This window comes from Aulostomus chinensis, chromosome 19 (assembly GCF_037954235.1).
Source record: "Aulostomus chinensis isolate RoL2024-O1b breed Wild chromosome 19, RoL_Achi_v1.0, whole genome shotgun sequence".
In the NCBI taxonomy this organism is placed as follows: Eukaryota; Metazoa; Chordata; class Actinopteri; order Syngnathiformes; family Aulostomidae; genus Aulostomus; species Aulostomus chinensis.
Genome location: NC_141338.1, coordinates 18948463 through 18964131, shown reverse-complemented (window position 1 = coordinate 18964131; position 15669 = coordinate 18948463). Strand labels below are relative to the sequence as shown.

At 44.7% G+C, this 15669-nt stretch overlaps 1 protein-coding gene across 1 annotated transcript in view; it reads left to right on the top strand.

The window, feature by feature from the left end:
- The window catches only part of LOC147244290 (uncharacterized), a 120695-nt gene that overhangs the window by 31809 nt on the left and 73217 nt on the right, over window positions 1-15669 (top strand). Inside the window, exons 2-6 of the mRNA XM_086186781.1 lie at window positions 3418-3565; window positions 3864-4022; window positions 4973-5165; window positions 9289-9414; window positions 9753-9827. Of these exons, the coding sequence (XP_086042907.1) occupies window positions 3418-3565; window positions 3864-4022; window positions 4973-5165; window positions 9289-9414; window positions 9753-9827 (701 nt within the window). The remainder of the gene's footprint in view (window positions 1-3417; window positions 3566-3863; window positions 4023-4972; window positions 5166-9288; window positions 9415-9752; window positions 9828-15669) is intronic.

Sequence of the window (15669 nt, the reverse complement as noted above, 5' to 3'; positions counted from 1 at the left end):
CCGAAAAGTCCTTCAATGCAGGACTTACACATCTGTTTACTTGGCCACCCCCATATCATCATAATGGTTTGATCCTGTAATTACAATGCTAGAGAAAAGCTCATGTTCCTCGAGGGCACAATGTTGGCACATGAGGTGTTCATGTGTTTCTTAAACACTCCCCCATAAGTTGGCTTAATAAAGGCCATCGGAGCGTTGGATCAGGAGGGCTGTGGGAACATTTTCCACTTCCTGAGGCTACAGAGTCCTGTTCATTTATGCCACGCATTCCTTGAGATGACAAGGCTTGGTGGATTGTAGATATTTAAAATGTTACAGCTCCATTGTAATGTGTAAATTGCTCGTGTGTGTGTAATTGCAGGTGGAAACAAAACTTGAGGACTTAACCGTGCCAGATGGAAATTTGCTGCCTATCTGAACAAATAATGGGGATGATGGATGAGGCGATGGCTGAATGTGTCGGTGCCATGAACTTGGCTGTGCTATCGTGGCGAACATACAATTATTTATCGACTCTTTTCTATTTGACTGTTGTCGGTGGATTTGTACGTTTGAGCTCATTGTTTCCGCGCTGATCGTTTCTCAGAATCGTCTCGGTGTATTTCTGAAACAATCATTTGAATAATTATATAATCAACATTGTGTGTTATTCCAAATGGAATACATGTGAGAGATTTTGGAGTGCTGGCCTGACTAACAGGTAATTTGAAGATGCCAGTTAAGGTTCTGGGATGATGGCAGCGAGCAGCCATGGGAGGAACTGGTCTAATCAGAGAGCCATCAGTAACAGTTTAGGGTTCAAGGTCTTTCTTTCGCTTTGAAAAGGAACTTGAAAACACAAGCAAATGTTGTTTATTTGATTCTCTGTTTCTCTCCTTTTTTTTTGTTTTTTTGAAAACTCTGCAACTGACATCTTGTTCAGCTGATGAACAAACTATTTGACCTCCTGTCCCTCACGGCTGTTAAGGTTAAGAGTGCAAACCATTATTCAAATCATTTTTTCTCCTCTCTTTGTGCCTCTGGTCCATATATCTTTGAGGATTCCAGGAACCCTGGAAGGTTGGTATGCTGGAATTTTTAGTGTGACACCAGATCTGTTCCCTCGGTGCCATTCCTCCGGGCAGCAGACTGTGACCACACGGTGATGTGAAGGGCTGACAGACACGGACTCGTTTGTAAAAGTGCTCAGGGACCAGTGGGACTTCATTAACTTAAGAGATCCTGTACTTCTCTGAAAAGCCCTGAGGTGGTTGGAACATTGTGGTGAGACTAGAGACGTTCATGCTGCAGTGTTGTGGTTAGAATCTTGAGGCCCCCCCTCCTCTAGTTCTCTTTTGTTTGTGTGCTTGTTGCTCAAATGCAGTCTCTCACTATGGCCGGGTGCACACTATAGTTTGATTAGGCCACTTTTGGATCCAATTTGCCTCTCGTGAAAATTGCAAGGAGAGTCCTGATTTGAGGCTGATTGGAGCCTATCAAAATCTAAGAGCGGTAACTGGAATGGTGTACTGAACCTGCAAAAACTGGGAGTTGACCAGGAAGTGTCACTGACAGGATGTTAGCCACACTTTAGCTTGTAGCAGAAACTAGCACTTGCCCCATTTCAGGTCAGCAATAAAACTTTATTTCCAACCAATGTTACCAGATTGGCGAAGTTATAAAATCGTGCCAGAGGCTTCAAAGGATTTGATTTTGAGTACAATTACCATGTCATAATCAAAAATCAACTCAAATGTGTAATTTGAGAGGACGTTTTTAGCGCTGCCTTTGAGCTACTTCTCTCCATAGTGAACAGGCACTCAACATGAACATGACGTGTGTTTGTCAGTCAAACAGGCCGGCTGGCCCGCATGTAATGAGAAAGTTGGGCTGGGGAGAGTATTTAGAGAGAAGGCGCGTGATTGGCTAGAAATGAGCGGGTCTATGATAATGAAAGTCCGCTCCTCTCTGGTGCGGAAGGTACCGCTGGTGTCGCAATGAGCCGGATGCTAACCACCGTAAAAAGATTAAAGGAAGAAGGATGGGAGCCCGCCCACGAAGGCTTTGAATAATTAGACCGCTACAAACTAGAAATTGCAAATTAATGTGCATGAGGGGATTTTTTTGGGCGCTTTTGATTGTGTTGAGGGCAAATTTACCTTGCAAATGTCATATTTATGTTTCTCAGATTTTCCAACTCGCGCTCCAAAATACATAAGCAATGTTCATTCTACCCTCTGAGTCATGACTTCATTCAGAGTTTTCCCTGCTTTTTTATGCAAAACATGACTTTCCAGCTCAACTGTTTGTTTTCTCTGATGACACGTTTGAAATCTTCTCGATGAACAGCAAGTGTGTGGTCCCGCAACTTGGTGGAAGGGTCTAGTGTGTGTGTTCTTGTTCAACTGGATGTTAAAAATCTGTGTAAATCTGTCGTTGGGTATGTGGGGTCCCACCAGGCATAAACCTAATAGTCTCTGCCTTTAGATAATGACATTGGCATTTATGTTTCAATGATCTCAGTCGGTTCCCAGGGAAAAAATGGGATCAGTAACAATACCAGCCTTTGAGTAGTGACTCACCTTCTCCAAATATGACCAAGAACACCTCGCATACCTCTAAAAGAAGAGTTAATTAACAGAACCCACCTGCTGGCAGGATACGGCCTTACCTGCTCACATGCAGTAAAAACAAAAGGCTATAACTTAGGTCTAATGACAGGAAGTAAGGGGGGGGGGGGGGGTCAGCAATGTTGGGGCTGCCAGGCACCAAGAAATGAAATCTTTTAGGAATTTGTCATAGCCTGCTGCAGCTTTTAAAGTCAACGACTCCATAAGTGGTGTTCCACTTTTTAGTCATGCCATCGGTAAGCAGTCTGTTCACAGTGTGTTATGTTTTACAGTCGTTGTAAGAGCCAGCAAAAGAATAATCCAGTGTAGTTTCTGCAGATGGTTGCCACCTGGACCAGGCCTCTGATCTGGGCCTCTCTCTCATTTATGAAGATGCAGATCAACACGTTATTGCAGGACACCACAAGTGAATCCCTTTGTTCAATCAAAAAGTAACTTTTCTAAATATTCATGTCTATATGAGGGAAAAGAGGAAGTGAGGAGGACCGGTTCACTGGTTTTACAGCTTGGATTCAGGGAATCATAGTGCAGCGACCTGCGTGTGCCAAGGATCGGTGTGTTACTATCAGACCGCCTGGTGGGGGGAATGGCTGTGATTGGTGTGTGTCTGATTACAAACACTGGTAAAGCAACATAACGCAACATAAAGCAATCACGCCTAAAAATGTGTTGTGAAACTACCTTTTGTATTTGTATCACCGTCTCTGCCGCCATGACTTTTTTGTCAACTCGTGCCAAACATGTCCCTCCACTCAAAATGATGTCCTAGCTCTTAAATGGTTCCCTGTGTGTTTTTTTCTGTCTTCAGGTGAGGTCAACATGCTGCAGGAACTTTCTCATCAGGTGTCAAACAGCAGCAACTCCTCCATATCAGTAGAGGACGGCGGGTGTCCTGTCCTGCGGGTGGGCCAGTACTCCACCTTGGCTCTCCCTCTCACACAGCTCTTTTCTGACGGGTAGGCTTCCACCGACTCCTCATCGTTAATTTTAAAAACATTGAGTTAACTCATGTTTGGGCACGCTTTGTTCCACAAAAATAATGAATTTCATTTTATAAATCCCTGCAAACCCACCATTGGGTTTTACAGCTAGCTTGTAGATAGACAGATATCAGTTCCTTGTTTGTTCCTATTTCATGAGGTACCAATAAAATGAGCCCACAGTTAGTTCAAACGTGACGGAGACAGCTTGGTGGTTCACGGTGGTAACCTTAAGTAGCAATGAAATGACTAACCGGTGTGTGTTTGTGTTTAGGTTTGCAGATGAGTTCAGTTTACTGGTGCGGCTGCGGCGCGCTCAGGCGGACGAAAGCAGCGTCTTCACCATGCTCAGCCCCAACAGCCACATTCTGCTGCAGCTGCGGGTCAGCGCTTTCGCCATCATCTTTATCGGAACACAGCAACGACACTATGAGTGAGCCCACTCCCATGTTACGCCTTTCTTTTTTGTTCTACACTGAAGGGTGGGACTACAAATAAGAGGAACTCATTCCCAACCTGAAGCGCTGAACCTTTCGAGAGGCTGATGTGATCAGTTTCAGCTGAATGCTGTGAAAGTTCCTCATATCGCTGGGAAAAAAGGAGGCAGCGTTACAGTACAGCCTAATAAACCCTCGATGAGTATCTCTCTACCTCATCAGGGCAAGACCCCTCCCTGACACTCTCCAAAGAACGTGTTGATTAATTTAATTTCAATAATTCAGATAACCCTAACGTCAGCAAGTTTCAGCCCGTATCATCGGTCCAGGCACATCATTGGAAGGCATCCGTGCAGCGCAAGCAGCAGTCATGGCATGTAGCAGACAACACAGTAACCAGCAGTGGGCGTGTGCAGCGTAAAAAGGAAAGACTGATTCATGTTTTTCAGTACATGTGACGGGCTACCCAACCAATCAGACAGCCAAAAGATCCGTTCAAAATGACTGATTGTTTTGTTTACGCCCGGTGCAATTGGCCAGAGCTACAAGGACAGTGAACGTTGGACACACACATAAAACAGTGATGCTGGCCGTAAAAAGGCACTTGATTAAATTGATGTTACAGCAGAGCACAAGACGTCTGTCCAAACAGGCATCGAGACCAGAGGGGAACGAAGAACCACATGCAGGGTCAGTAAGCAGAAACTCAAAAACACTTGGCTGATGTGGGGAGGAGCGGATGAACCAGGGAGGTCTACTTACTATCACATCTGATAATAGGAGGCAGGTGACCAGGGGGGCTGGTGGGAAAGTCTGAGGGCATCTGGTGGACAGGCACATACAGACATTCATCTCAAGAATGTGATTACATAATGACCTCTGTGTGTGTGTGTGTGTGTGTGTGTGTGTGTGTGTGTGTGTGTGTGTGTGTGTGTGTTTCTCTTAGGTTCCCAGTCAGTGGCCTGTCTGATGGAAGGTGGCATCACGTGGCTGTCAGTGTGTCTGCCAAACGTCTGGACCTGTATGTGGACTGCTCTCTGTTGGAGGGTGTGGACTGGTCCTACCAGGGGATGGGGGTCAGCACCGACGGGCTGCTGATGGTTGGCGGCATCATTGAGGGCTTTGAGACTCCGTTTGAAGTGAGTGGTTTTCATCCTTTCTGTGTACCATGCCCTCTGTGAGTCGCATAGCCACGGCAAGCACACCTTGTCAGCCACAGCTCCACCATCCAGCGCTGGGCTGCAGCCTGCAACAGCATGTCAGCGCTCCCACGCAGCAGCCAATAAGAGGATTCATTCAAGGAGGCGTGTCTCTTGTTTTGTTTCCCTGTGAAGTTGTGCTGGGATTGCTATTATTACTAATTACAAGAATTATAATAATACTGTTTCATTATATTATGTCATATTATTATATTTTATTTGAGGGAAAAGCCTAAATTTAAAAAAAAAAGGAGATGACCATACTTGTGGAGAAGGCTGTTGGAACAGGATCACGCTCAGCGCCCACTCACTCTGGCCTCTGAATAAGATGCAAAGTTTCATTCAGGTCAAAGTCAGGGTTTGATTTAGGCGAAAACATGGCTCATGGATACTGTGTGTGTGTGTGTGTGTGAGTGTGTGTGGGTGGGTGGGTGGGTGGGTGTGTGTGTGTGTGTGTGTGTGTGTGTGTGTGGGTGGGTGGGTGGGTGGGTGTGTGTGGGTGGCTGGGTGTGTTAATACTCTTCATGTCATATATACATGGTCATGGTCAGCTTGATGATATCTGAGATGGTTGCTGGGTAAAAAGCCACTTGTGTACACAGTTACATGATGTATTAGCTAAACACACACACACACACACACACACACACACACACACACACACACACACACACAGATTAAAGAACGCACAGGAAGATGTCCCTGCCCCATGGTCCTGTCTGAACCCGTTCCCTTTTCATCACGTTCATAGACATGCAGCTCTAACGCTTAGAAACCATGTGTTTGTTTTTCTAAAGTATGAGTCGCGTCCTGTGTATAAGCAGCGCTAACCACAACTTCAGCTGCCTCCCAAGCACCAATGTTACATAAAATTATAGAGGAAACACTGATGAGTGTTTGGATAGGGGATGGGCTCAACCTCCCCCCCCCCCCCCCCCCCTTTCTTTCCAGGCAAAATGAAGACATCTCATACTTTATTGTCCATTTGTAGCAAAATCACCACACAGCTGCTCTTAAAATGCAACTCATGCAGAATAACAACAATTTAAACTGTAATTTAGTTTTAAAAAAACAGCGTTATTTGTATTAAATCAACGATTTAAGTGGCGTGAGATAAAGAGTTGATCATCCTCCAGGCTTGTTCTCTGGGTTTTCCTTTCATCCCACTCTTGTTTGGCTGAGAGCTCAAGAACACCTCGAGTTATTCTATTAAAATTTGGCATAAATGTCCATTTGGATTGAACGAGGAACTGGACAGATTTTGGTGGAAAATATGCTGCTTGATGTTGTGTCCACTCCAACCGATGTTCGAGGGGGAGTGGATTTTCTCCGACCCATCACTGCAGGTTGTAAGAGCTGACAATAGTGAGCTCGATCGATGGTGTCCTGTGTTAGCAAGAGGACAAGCAGCACAGTTTGATGGTCATTCTTCAACCGACAAACTAATGTTTCATGTCGTGATGGCGAGAGCATCAGTCAACTTTGGAGAGTTGATGGATTCAAAGGTCAGGCCCTCTGCAAAAAGGTTTCCTTCAGCTCTCTGGGGGTAAGGGGGGGGGGGGGAGGCTGCTGCCAGGAGCAAACCAGTGTCCATGCAGTTTTAACCTCTTGCGTTTAAGAGTTTGTTGCATGGATGAACTGTATTTCAAACCTGCTTGTGCTCTCCATCTCACAGAACACTCAATGTTGTATTCGTCATGTTAGCGCAAAAGTCTGCCTTCCTGTTTTTGCCCGACACCCCTGACCTTCTTTTGAGTTTTGTATCCGAGGGCAACAATTGACAACTTTTCATAAGAAGCTGTTTGTTTTTCGTTGTTGTTGTTTTTTTAAAGCCCACAATGCATTCGGCTTTCAGTTGTGGACATGTTGTCCCACTTGCAACAAGTACACATGTTGCCTGAAGAGTAGAACTGGCAGTGTGACCCCCCCCCCCCCCCCCCCCGGGTTGGTGGGGGGGTTACATGCAGCAGCATCTGGATTTGTTCTTAGTGCAAGAAAATGTATTCTATGTTGCTTGGTTTCCCTCGGTGATGGCTTTTTACTGAGCAAGGACGGAGCACTTCCACACTCCGAGGTGGTGACAGGCCTGCGTCCGATGGTTAGGCAGCATTCAACCATAAATAACCGTAGTCGGCTTCAATCATAACTCTGAACTGTCGTCCACTACACTGTGTGCTATTCCAAAACTGGGGGGGGGGGTTGATAACAATTCAGCAGGCTCTGACATGGTTCATCTCCAGCCATGTGTGCTTGAAGGAAGGTCTTCTGTTTGATTCACTTTACGGCTTTTAAGCGCTTAAATGACAAGTTGTTCTTTAACATGACATCAGTGAATAATCCCCTCTGGACCGGTCCTCACCCATCCAGTCTTTACAGAATCCGTTTACTTCATGTACATCTTCCTGCAGTGAACAATTTAATTTTAACCAGTGCAATGAAAATGTTTGCATTCTGTAAACTCAGTTGCATGTACAGTACATGAATCTTTTATGCATAAATTGTCAGGGCGCATTAGTTGCATCTGTATTTGGTTTGTCTCATATCCAGAAATCAATCAGCAGCAGAGCTGTAGGAAACGTACAGCAGACACATGTGTAGCAAGATATTTTTAGGTCACTGCGTGATATTTAATGTTGCTCTGCATCAAATAAAAACAACAGTTCTCAGATGCCGTTCCTGGAAAACTTTATATGCATCAGTTTCCTCTTGTCCCAGGTTTGATTTAAGACTGGGAGATCAAACTGTTTCCATGATACAGTAACAGGCTTCACTGGTGCCCATGGATGATACGCACCTGCAGTGTTTTCGGTTCAGTTCACACAAACAACCTTGAATTGTTGCTTTGCGTAAAATTTTTGCACACATATTTTATGGGACACTGGAGCGACCATTAAGGGAAGGCTTTTATATACATATATATATATATATATATATATATATATATATATATATATATATATATATATATAAATAGAGAGAGAGAGAGAAGGGGGCCACAATTTATTTGATTGGAGGCCATGACACAACACTCCAGGGCGTAAATGTACCACCTTTGTTTGTCGAACTGCATGCACTGAGACACTCTACGAGGGTTTGGTATGAGCACAGGTTGCGTTACACTCCAGTGTTTTGCCTTGTCATGCCACAGGTGTGTATCGAATGTCAAACTGCAAACTCACACTCTCTCATGCGCTGTCACGTTTGAATAAACACTGAGCTTTTTGAATATCTGTTAATGTTTTGTTTGCCATGTGTGACCTGATGTCAGTTGCTTATAAAGTAAGGGAACCCTGGGAATCCAGCAAAATATATGACTTGCTGTAACCTGCTGAGAGAGAGTGTGTGTGTGTGTGTGTGTGTGTGTGTGTGCGCGTGTGTCTTGACTCGTCCTTCCTTTCTCTCTATAATATATAACCATGCATGAACAGCTGTGCAGTTTATAAAGAGCACACATGCTAAATTAATAGGTCTGCTAAAATCTAGGGTTACTCCACTGAATCCACATTTATTTTGACTTTCTTTTGTTTACATTGATTCATTGACATTTTATTTCCATTGAAAAATCTAACTGCAGCACCTTTTGTGACCTCATCTCCATCATCCTGGTGAAATCTTAGATGATGTGGAAAAAATAAAAGTGACTTCCAAGACATTTTCTGGTTCCTTTGTTAGACATTTAAATCAATAATCAATCCAAATTTAGTTGGAATTGTAAACCTTTTGGAGGATTTAGTTAACTGATTGAAAAGTCCAGTGACTGTGAGGCGATCACGTTGAAATAAAACGACTGGAATGTCGTAAAAGCAGCACGTTAACTGTCAGGCTTGAGATCTATGGTCTTTTTGTTTAAAACTTCTGAAATAACTTGAAATTTTTTAATCTGAAATAATGTGACATAATATAACACCAGTGGTTGTATGGATGTTATCTGTCCTGACTCATGACTCAGCTGTGCCACCACCTTTAATCTTGTGTGTGTGTGTGTGTGTGTGTGTGTGTGTGTGTGTGTGTGTGTGTGTGTGTGTTTCATTGCTAACAGTATTTCACGTGCCTCTCTCTGCAGGGCCATCTCCAACAGCTGACCTTCATGATGGGCGACCCAGACGCTGCCCGGCAACACTGCAGCCACCACCCGCCCCGCTGTGGTGAGGCCACCTCCAAGCCTCCTCTCTCCCCACAAATCAACAAGGTGAGGAAAGATGGACGGAACGCTCCCCATCATTTCTCTCTCCTCCTCTCTCTCCTGGCGTTGTTCCTTGATTTAAGCACACCGAGAGGCTCTGAGGTGAAACGTAGGTGTCTTTTAAAGCTCGCGTCGCAGACATTCAGACTCCAACAGTTAATACCTTAGCAACAGAACCCCGTTAAAGCCTGTGAAGCATGATAAAAGATATCAAACAAAAACATCGCTGACTCCTGTGGGTTTGATCTGGTCTGGTGAATTTGAAAAACATGAAGGGTTCTGTTGTTCATCCCTGAACTGCTTGTGTGTTTTTAAGTGTAATTGTCCCTTATGTTTCCACACAGAATCTCTTGCTTTCCTCAAATGACCTGGAGGACCTGCCGGGGGAGGACGAGTCACTCAGGGGCTCTCCCACGACTGTAAGTCCAACATTTAGGCACCGAAATCCCTGACAAACATGGCAGAGCTCCTACAAGCATTTCATTCAGCAGCAAATCAAACAGAAACATGGCGTTGTCTCTGCTGCTTCTCAGAGTTGTAGATTAAGAGCGTCGTCATGGTGATTGTTTCCAGCTGTGGACAGTCGTGTACACCAGCCACTGGCCTTTCTCTGGCTTCACTTCCTTCATCAGTCTGTGTGAGGAGTGTCACGAGTTAGCGGCGTGGCCTGTAGCCCCCCACCACCGCTCCTCTCCTCAGCTCACTGATCCATCCTACATGTGTGTTTGTGTGTGCATGTGAGTTGCCAGTTGCTGACCTGTGGACCTGCAAACTTATCAGTGGGTGCGTGCTCTCTGCTGTGGCCTGGAAGAGGGTCCCTGCACACTAAAGCTAAAGACAGCTTTCATTCATTAGAGCTCATGGCTTTCATCCACGAGACAAAAGATCCAGACTTTTATTGCTGTTATGACTTTCAAAGTGATTAAGTAAGACAATAAAAGTACCTAACAGAGATGATAGATTGCAAAAACAACTCTTACAACACATCCACTTCGAATTTCTTCCCTCTTATCAGACTCAGGCTCGATGATCAGAAGCTCATTTGTATTTTTGCCAAAAGTTTGTGAGCTTCATCAAAGTTTGTGAGCTCCGACGAAGTCTCTTCTGCTGTCACGGTGACCAGAAATGTCTTTGTACTGTTTGTTGCGACTGAGATGAGGAGATGAAAGGAATATGGAAACTGATTTAACGCGATGGTGGAGGATTGTCGTGCCAACCCTCGAGCAGGGGCGGTTGTCACAAACAACTGCTGACGTGTTCTGTAGCTTCTCCAGCGTTACTCTTTAGGCTGTAGAAGTGGATCGGTGATGTGAGCATCAAGCAATGCCTGTCAAATCAGATTTGATTGATTTGGTCTGATAACATTTATAAAGTCTCATAGAGCTGCACAATTAAATCATTTATCCACATGCAAGTAATTAAAGGACAAACTGGAGTAGGTCAACCTGGCCAGCATCTGAGCATGCTCAGTAACCACGGATACAAACTCCATCTAGTGTGAGATGGCACATAATGGACATAATGGTCTTCGCCCCCTCTGTTTTTTGTGTGTTACTGTTTTCAAAGTCCCCTTCACTGCCTGAATCAACGGCAACCTAGCATCTACCTACATGTAGAACCGACACCTGAAAGTGGCAAGTTTTGTGAAATAGTTGGATTGTGAGTAAAGGCAGCTACATGTACTTGATTCCTGCAGTTGCAAATAGATTTAGAACATTTGCTGCTGAACAGGGTCATTTTTTCTGTCATGGTTAAGCCCCGACATTGCTGCACCCTGAGCTTGGTGCTCCCCACGTCAGTTATGACTGTCTGACAGAAATACAGACAATACTAAGTGTCTTTTTGTTTTGTTTTTTTCTAATTTAGTAGAATATAAACAGGTGGAGTCAAGATTTCTTCTATGCTGGCACAGCACAGCGGATGGCCATCTGGCAGCATAAGATTACTGAGGACGTGATGGAAAAGCAGTAAATGTAAAGATCCAAAACAAACTGTAACACTGTAATTTTCCGCCCAACATGCAAATCTATTGAGATATACTGTAGTCTCATCATACCAGACTTCTCTGGCTGCAGATGTCTGGGGTTGGCAGTGGAGGCCCCGATCAGTTAGGATCAGAAGAATAGGTTTCATCACAGATATGACAAACCAGCTCTGAAGTAGTGACTGGACCTCCCTACACCTCCAGTGTGTATTGGTACCCTGCTGCTGCATGTCACCGACGTGCTGCCGCGAGGACTGTGGACTGGTTCTATAATGGAGGGTTTGTTTTTTTTTAAAACCCACCTCCTCTGACAATGTTTTGAACCTCCACATTCAAAGTTTGAGCCATGATTCTAACTGAGATTCATTTTCTGATAACGGCGTCCGTCTGCCATCTCAATTATGTCAGGTTATCTAAACTCAATCTCAAGTAGGAAAAGAGCAGAAGGAGCAGAATAGCTGCATGCATAGAATCACCAGTCAAACCTTACACTAATGGTTCAACGGTTTAAAAACCTCTACCCTCTGATGTGAACGCACAAGGTTTCATGGCAGCATCTTGCATGGCTCCATTCGGACTGCGGTGACTTGACCCTATCAGTTCAACCCACCACTAAACTGTAGGTGTGCGGTGGTTGAGCTCAGTTTGAACCAGGAACACGCAGCTGAGTGCAGGAGAAGCCTGCCGGTGGCCTGACTGTGCTCTGAAATAAAGTAAAAAAAAAAATAAAAATCCCACCTTCTTTGGCTTCTGTACCAAATCTGCACGTCTCTCCATGGAAACAGCATCCTGTGTCTTAAAGAACTGCATCACTTTAAGGAAGTCATGAGGAAGACATCAAGCCAGAGTCCTTCCAGCAGTTGGGTTTGTTATGACTACACACACTGTCGTTCCAAATCTCAGACCAAATAAAATAGAGAAATACATATTGTTGTTTACACTGGCACATGGAGAATCAGTCCATTTGAAATGGAAACACCTGCAAAGACCAAACGCTTGGAAGCACAAAGCAAAGCTGGCTTGAATTTCCATTTTGATGTCAATGTAAAACGTCTGAAACAATCAGCAGGGGTCTGGTTCTCTTTATGGCCTACAGTAGTGTAGAGCAGCCAGAGGAGCGGTCCTTCATGTGAAACACAGCAGAGCCTGTCGTGCCATGGTAGCCCCGCCATTGTTTATCCATCAGGAGGGCATCGGCATGCCTTTACCATGATGCAGGAGTCGGACCTCTACTGCTGCTGTTGAGTGTTGGAGGAAATGTTTGCAGCACTTTTGCTAGCTGATTATCTGTCTGTCTCTGCTCATCTGTTTCTACTTTTCAGATTTTATTGTACCTCAATCGGTGTCCTCTGGCTCTGATTCTCCAAATGTATCCGTCTCTTTACATTTCCATGTCTCAGTCTGTCCATCTGTTTTTCCCCGTGCGTCTTTGGCAGACTGATGAGATGATATTCAGAGTCCTATTTATCCAACGGCCAATGGCCACAAACGTAATTCTATAGCCACAAAAATTTCCATGTAGGTGGCCCACCTTGGCCACCACGAAGCAAACAGTTGCCAACCCAACGTGACATTTCCATAAACATCTTGATTCCTTCACGCTTTTTCTTCCAACGTTGTTCAACTGCGCACAGCACAGTCACGTTACAGTCGGTGCTTCACATTCCTACTGTACTGGTAAACTGCTCACGACTGTCCCGACAGATCTACTGAAGTGTAGCTTCCCAACTTCTTATGCGAGATTCCGGAGTGAACGGAAGCAAGAGTGAGCACTGACATTTTCACCAGCTGACATAATTACTGTGTATTTTTCCACCAGCTGTAGGACAGGACAAGCTCATCTGCCCACGGATGATTAGTCGCCCGCCCACTCACTCACCTGGAGTTTTCTCCCATTAAACAATTGGAAGCGTGTAACCTGATCTGGTTTCTTTAGCTGCAGTACAGTCAGTATTCAGACATAGTTCTGGATCACGGCGCGAGAGTCCAGAAGTCCTAGACGATGAGGCCTCACAGTGCTGTCCCTGGTGCTGACTGGAGGGAGCCAGGGATGGACACTGCTTTGTAGAAGTAGATGTAGAAGTTTGTCATCCACAGAATCCAAAGGGAGCTAAAGTTTCACTGAGCTGGAGGGGGGTGGTGGTGGTGGTGGTGGTGGTGGTGGTGGTGTGTGGAACAACCTGATCATCTTGTGTGATGCTGCTGGCTATCATTGCGTTGACCGGAGCAGTCGTCCTCCACTTAAATCTCAGACATGTTCTAGGTGCTGATCTGGCACCCTGGCTCAGATATGTCATACATGTGCTGTCGTTTTATAAAGGGCTGATGAAAATATTATTTATACAATTGGTTGAGAAAAGTTCTGCCATATCTTCATGCTCTGTAAGTATCTGTTGTCTGCTGTAACCAAATTATAACACAACTATGTACTCAGATCCCCCCCTATAATGCATGAGTACATGCACATGTTACACAACGTATGTGCTATTATAGCGAGGTCAAGTTCATGTATCAGAATTTGTATAAGGAAGGACAGCTTCAGTCTTCAGACTTACATTCGAGAGGCAGGTTAAGCTACTCAGCTCCGCGCTGTTACATGTACATGCTGATCCCTGGGGTAAAATACGCTGGATACCTCTGAAAAGACTGACCGGTTGAAGCCAGTCTCCAATAATGAGCTGGTCCACTTGTCTGTGATACTGGTCTCCAGTGGAGGACCATGTAGTGGTGTGCACTGGACCAAGACACCATCCCATGTCCCTCTCGTCTCAGTAGCTCACTCGGTAATCTTTTTATTTTTGGCTCTCCAGTTTTGTTGCATAAACTATAGAAAAGTAACAGTACTATTGTTAATGAACATATCAGATTACCGTCCAGGCTGCATCTGAATTTCCATCTCCTGACTGCAATGGCTTGAAAATTTTGTGTTTCTTTTATTTTTCATCTTAAACAGCTAATAATCTGACCGCTAGAGGGTTTAATAACTCCCGAAGTACTGCATCCTCCTCCTCAACAACAGAGTTTGCAGAGTGTCCCTGATCCGACTCGCAAGACAACCATGGCTCTGTCTGCTGAAGCGACTTGTAGCACAACGGAGGTGTAAATGCAGAGATGCCACTACAAACCGACCAGGGCTGTACATAAATACAAAAAAAAACAACCAAACAAACAAACAAAAAAACAATCAAACTATGAGATGCTATAGGAGATGCACAATTGCCACTCCAAAAATTGAAATCACAAACAAGATTACTTCATTTCCCCTGCTGGATCTTGTGATTCTGCACTGTTACTGTAGATGGTGTCGGACAGCGTTTGGTTCTGCACGGTCAGGTACGGCCATGCATAGTCACGAGACGTGTGATCTGGTTTTGCAAGAAAAAAAACACGTATGTTCGGTTTCTGCTGCAAACCTTATGTGGAGGGTTAGACTGAATGAATTGAACGCTTGGAAAAGTTCAAAATAAAGCGTTCATGTTGGCGGGGAAGACTTCCCTGTAGCGTTTCTAATGTGACAACACTGCGGTTAGGTTCTGGTATGGCAAAAACAAAGCTTTCTGTTCAAACAGGACTCCAACACCCCGTCCCTTGAGTTGAGTGACGTGACTGTCACTTGGACTTGGTGACCAACAGCATCTGGTTATTTTTGTATTATGAGATCGTCACAAATATTTTGGCGCAAGTTATCTTTTCTCCCCCTAAATGAAGTGACCTCATAGCGATCCCTCCTCTGTGAGCTCCTCTTCACTGGTCCGTTCCAGGACATGAGTGCATAATGAGGTGCAAATTTCGTAAAGCAGACACCTTAAACACACAGCCGACAGTCCCACAATGCAACGCTTCGTTATTGCAACAGCAGGCAGTGGTGGCTCTGAGTATTTGTCTTACTCTGTCGTCCACAGGGGATATTTTAGTGTATCAGAGTTAACAGGAATGACCGTGTAAGTTCTTTTGTTTTTTCCACAAATGATAAACTTTCACTGTTTCCAGCTTCTCCAATGTGAGGGATGTCCTGTGTTTATATCATTACTTATGGACGGTGAACACAAAAAAACAAGCAGCTTTAAGACACGTTGTCACACATGAGCATGCAGTCGGCTGATGAACGAGCGAGAGATACAAGGAGTGACTTCAGACGCGGCCTGTTTCTCATTACATCCAGACCTGCTGCCCCGACTCTGGCTCTCCTCCCAATATGGGCGGGAACAAATCAAACTACTACATTAACAAGATCCATTTCTCCTCCGTTCAGGTCTGCTGCTGATGGCTTTGGTGCG